Here is a 5641-nt window from a genome sequence, read left to right as displayed (position 1 = left end):
ACTTACAAAATGCTTAAAACACATAAAGCACTTTTAAAGGAGGATCATCTCTAGATCAGTATGTGCAGGTTAACAGTTTATATCAAAAGTTGATCAACTAGAAGACAACCCCTAACTTTCATACCTCATTAGAAGTATGTACATTGTCAAAAATATGAATGGGTTTAGAAATTACTGGTTTTGTTGATAAAAATAGAAGAGAGAGATATTGTATGTCACCCAAGACTCAAAAATCTCCCAATATTACAAGAATCAGAACACAGCAGTTTTACAATGGAAACCAAAGAACACCAATTAAAACCTCTTAAAATCAGAAAAAAACTGTTCTTCTATTTTTCTGAGTATTCTAGCCCTGAAGAATAATGATGTCAATGAACAGGGAAGAAAGAAAAAGACCAAGTAGAAAAATACCCCTGAGATAAGGTAGAATCATGATTAGTTTTTCTTACTAGTTGGTTTCTTTGGTTGGTTGTTACTTTTAATTTCCACATAGGCTTGAAAGGAAATTTGTCCTGTCAGAGATTTTCCCAACCACATCATCACCACAATTATTCTGACACACAGCAAATGATTAAAAACCTAATGGCCTTAGGGTGCTCTTTTTTTTCTTCAGACTCTTCTCATTTCTAACACCATCTCTCTAATTTATAATTTTTTTGCCATCCTAAAATTACATTAAGAGGCTGGAATAGCTACCTGCAGATTTCTTTCTAATTACATTTCCCACATCTGCCTCTTTTTCTTGAGCGTTTCTTATGGAAAAGTTCTTCAAAAGCCATGCTTTCATCTTCCACTTCATTTTCCAAGTCTCTATCATGCACAGAGCCTGTATGAAAACCAAAAAATTAATGCAGAATGGAAAAACCCAACACTTTCTCCTCTTAATAGTAGGACAAGCTATTGCACTGCTATTTTATATGTCAGTGATAGACTTTCATAGGCTTACAATCATATTTAAGAAGTTAATTTTATTTAACCTTTATTGCAATCATTTTTTTTCTAAAATAGATCTACTTTAAAGCTTTTTTTGTGGCCTGATCACTTCATTGCTGCCTTTTATGCAACTGCTTCAATCCCACCACCTCAATATGTGCTAAAATCTAAGCATACAGTAAACAGACTGCATCAATATATGTCACTTTTGGTGTGAAACCAAGTGAAATGGAAGCAAAACCAAAAGAAAGCCAACTGTGTATAATATTTTTTTCCACAGAGCTCTTTAAAGCAAGCTACAGATCAGTTTTGTTAAGAAGCTGGCTTCCAACAACTTGGATCCACACTGCCCATAAACGTGCTGCTGCAGAGTTAAGCCTTACTGGTGAGGATGAAGATGGTTTCTAGGTGACCTTGCTTTAGCAGAAGGGTTGGACCAGATATCTCCAGAGGTCCCTTCCAACCACTACTCTGATCTGGTGAGATTCTGATTGTCTTCTGCACCCCTCAACCAAGTCTCTGACCTTCAGAGTGCATCTGTGTGCACACACACACGTCAACTTCGTGCTGACTGGAGACTAAAGTGATGCTAGGTGACCATTACCAAACAGTGTCCCCTTAAGGGCACAGAAATCTGTGTGATTTGAGAACATACCTTCCTCTTTGATCCTGTGGGAGTCCATCTTCTTCAGCCACTTACGAGCCTCATCAATGGTGACCACCAACTTGCTGGCGTGTTTGGTTATTATTTCTTCAGCTGAAACAAAGCACAGTTGAACATCCTGTAAGAACATTCAGCTGAGAGGTGGAGAGCAACTCAAGCCAAGCACAGAACAGAAGTTACATGGGGCTGTGTTGTATGAGGATGCTGCAAAGCAAGAAGTCAACGACCAGTGACCTCAGATGCAGGAAAATCCACTACTGGGGATGAAGATTTTGTACCTATTATGAACCAACATTACCACCACTATCAGAGAAGCTCTCCATCCATGTGTCACCCCTTTTAAAGTACACCTGAAACTCCTAAAAACATTGTGGTTTATTTATTTTTAAGGTATTAAAGTTCCTCACTTTCATACTGAAGTCATACAAGTCAAAGCCAAACATGGACCTGAGATGTTGCAGCTTAACTGCACCATTAAGGACTTGAAAAATGCTTGTTATAAAGTGAGGGGAAAAGTAATCTCCAAGGCAAATAATTTCTGTAAATATATTTTCACCGAGTAGAAAAACAGGTAAAATTCATCAAGTTTTGTTGTAACAAGAATCAACTATTACCCAACTAAACCTACTTCATCACTACCACTGAGCAGAAAGTCAACTAAATAATAAGCCAAACTTCATGGTCTTCATACATAAAAGCTTTCCACTAGGAATAAAGATGCAGTTTACACATGAAGACCAGAACCTAACATTAAATTTGAAACTAAATGTCTTTAACTCAGAGCTGATCAAATATTACAGTTTTTCCTTGCTGTCAGACATCACAGGTAAAGTGGCAACTTGACAGAGTCAGGGATTCCTACAACTGAAGCCAGTAACAATGTTTTGATTTCAGATATCACCTTCCCCACAGCAAGTCCTCCCAACAATTTTTCTCCTCAGCCACTCGTTGAGTGCTTCAACTTTGCAAAAATCAGCACAGAATAATGTTTTAAGAAAAAAAAAAAAGAAAGACATCAAGTATCTCTTAAGTACCATCATTTACTGGACTTTTTAAGACCAGGGTTGCCTTCAAGTGCCTGAACACTTCATAGATTTGTAGTTAAGTACCAACTTTTGTTCAACCCTAGCAAAATTCCAAGTTCAAGGGCAGCCTAGGCAGAGAAATCCTTCAGAAAAGGCTCCAAGTGCTGCAAGTTAGGCAGAACTAAATACGTAGGGAACAGCAGAAAAATTAGTAAAGATTACATGTTTTTTTATATATAAATATAACCAGCTGCTCTAAGACTGTATATATAAATTCAGAGAACACAGCACATCTGATCATGTAGTTAAAATTCACTTGACTATTTACTGGAATTATTCACTTTACTGAAATTATTCACTTTTACCTGTACTATCCAATGTATTACTTTATGTTTGGAAGAGGTGAGAATATATATTTTTTAACATTTTCAGTTATTTCTGTTCTTTTCCTTAGTTACTTGCAACACCATTCTCTCAACCACATCTTCAAATGGAGCTAAAGTCAGGTCTAGAAGTTTGGCCACAAATGAGATTGTTTAGAGGAAAACTGGAAAGGTCTTACCTTTAGCCCAGGCTTTCCTCTCATAGATTTCCTCTACTGCATCTGAAATCTCCTTAATATTCTCTTTGATTTTTATCTGGCGTAAGTTGGAACCTTCTTTAGATGCTAAGTGGTCTTGGGTGCAAGTCTTTTCTGTGATGGCCTCCACCACTTCCAGCCCCTCACGAATCACTGGATCTATCTTTCTTCTGAAGAACTCAGCGTAGCCCTGGTAGGCAGCGTTGTTCCTTCTGTGCTGCTCCGTGTTGCTGTGCTCTGTGTAAGCCTCGCTGGCCACCGAAACTGCATCTCCTCCTGCCTGCAGCTTCCCCTCCCCACCCACCTCCGTGGGTGCCACCCCTTCACAACTCTCCCCCTCCATGCTTTCCGACCGGCCAAAATAGCCCTCGGAGCTCTGGATAAATCTGACTCCGCAGAGGTCGCACTGGGTGGGGTCAATATCTGCTTTTTTGAAGACATCTGACAGAAACTCCTCCCTGGCCCTCGCAACGGGCTCAGCTTTGGAGCAGGCCTTCCTCCTCCACTTCACGCACAGAGAGACCAAGTGGAAGACACGCCGCAGCTGCCGTTGGGCAGACGCCTTCTGCTCTTGCTTCTGCTGCCTGTTGAGCGCGATGACTTCCAGGGGATCCTTCTGGTCCTCTAAGCAATGAACCCTTTCGAGTTCCTTCTCCACCTCATCGCCGTATTCCGTCTTATCCAAAGAGGTGATAAACCTGTCGAGGTTTATGGGTTCGTAGAGAATGCCCCGTATTGGGTGCCCCTGGGTGTACACGGGGTCCCACTTCCACCGGCAGTCAACCAAGTGTTCCGCATCTCGCTCTGCCAGCAGCTCTTGCAGGCCCGCGGCGATCTCTCTGACGTGGGTAGCATCACTCCCTTGTTCCACGACCTTCAGCAACCTCCCAGGCACTTGAAAGGCAGAGTCCTCCCCCACCGACTTCAGCATGGCCTTGATTTCAGGGAAGTGTTGGCGTAAGAGGAATCTACATTTAGGATTCTGCACCTGGTCGGCGTTCAGCAGCATCACTAAGCACAGCACTGCAGTCCGCTCGGCCTCCCCTGAAGTTATGCATTTAGGATCCTCAAAAGCATCCAGAAGGACGTTGAACCTTCCATGAACTCCACACAAAACTTCTGCTAGGTAGCAGAGATGAGCCCTGAAGTTCTGTACAGCTACATAGGCATCCTTTGGTCTGTAGTCTTGTATAATAGAGAATGTGTCTCTAAGTTCTTTGTTATGGTCCTTGCTTCTGAATAAGAACTCCCAGTAATGAATGAGAGCAATGTAGCTCTTTGGAAAGCAGAGAGTGATGTTCTTGGAGAGTCGCATCAGGACAGCACAACAGAGAATATACTGGAATTCCAACAACATCACCGTGTTTCCAATGCTTGGAACCAAGTTCCTCGTGCATTTCTTGACCAGGACGTTCATAAACCGGAAAAAAAACCTTTTACAGTTTTCTGGGTTCTTATGAACATAGAGTTGCTCCAGTGAATTTTCAAGAAGTCGAATGAAGCACAAGTGGGGTCTTCCTGTATTTTCGGCATATTTGTCAGGGAGCAACATGCCATGTCTGCCCTCTATTCCTTTGGCCTTCCCTCCTTGCCCTTTACTCCTCAGGGAGTTATTTGCCTTTGACATAGCCAAGTTGAGCTCTTTGTTATAATCATCCTCCTCCTTAAAAAGCAGCTTCTCAAATTCTTCAGGATATCCTGAAGATAAGATGAAAGCTTGCATGGCATGTAGCCACAAGTCAGTCGATTCTCTTCTGGCTGCAATGCCTGCATTTTTGAACTTAAACATGATGTACTCCTTCAACACTGCCCTGCAGGGTTTAGAAACAACGTTACCGAATTCCAGTATTTCTCTGCACGCCTTTGTGTTCTCAGAGAGTATTCTCAAATGAAAATGATTAGGGAAAAACACTTCCAGGAGGGCTTCACACGACGCATATTTGTCGGCAGACAAAATGTCATCAAAGCTTTTGCACTGACTCAGTAGCTCTTTAGGGAAAGTGTGCGTGGCTTCCAACAGCAACCCATTGATTGCCACCAGAAGCGTTTTATTCTGAAACACTGTCTTCGCTTCGTGGCGCAGCAAGGGCCTGTGGTAGTCCTCACAGCTCTTATCCTCACACTTCAGGCCAACGATGTACTTCCTGCAGATGCCAGGGTAGCGTTTGCTCCGGAACTCCTGGGTGATGGAGCACAACCTGCTTAACAAGTGCTGCCTCAGAGCTGATTTCACCTCCTCCGTGCCTACTGCGAAACAACCTTTCGTCTTCCTCTCTTTCAGACTCAGCTTGTCCGCCAAAAACTTGAGGATGGGCTCAGCTTCGTTCTGAGACACCTGGCAACAGTCCCCCGCGGGGACAATCCCAAAATAGGCGAAGCACGACTTCACCATGTCTTTCTCCACGTTGGTGGCCGCCTTCTTCAAAGCCCTGACCAGGT

The 5641-nt window shown here is 42.5% G+C and overlaps 1 protein-coding gene across 1 annotated transcript; it reads right to left on the bottom strand.

Annotated features, from left to right (window-relative positions):
• Nucleotides 1-727: 727 nt before the first annotated feature.
• LOC103773562 (TPR and ankyrin repeat-containing protein 1-like) lies at nucleotides 728-5633 on the bottom strand (the record flags this gene model as incomplete). The annotated part of the gene is made up of 3 exons (XM_008940937.1): nucleotides 728-826; nucleotides 1589-1690; nucleotides 3185-5633. Coding segments are annotated over 3 exons (2650 nt in total), but the record flags the coding sequence as incomplete, so codon positions are not given.
• Nucleotides 5634-5641: the final 8 nt, after the last annotated feature.

The sequence above is a fragment of the Merops nubicus genome, unplaced genomic scaffold, assembly GCF_000691845.1.
Source record: "Merops nubicus isolate BGI_N331 unplaced genomic scaffold, ASM69184v1 scaffold18525, whole genome shotgun sequence".
Classification (NCBI taxonomy): Eukaryota; Metazoa; Chordata; class Aves; order Coraciiformes; family Meropidae; genus Merops; species Merops nubicus.
Note: the sequence above shows the minus strand (reverse complement) of the source record. Positions and strands in the feature narration are given on the sequence as shown.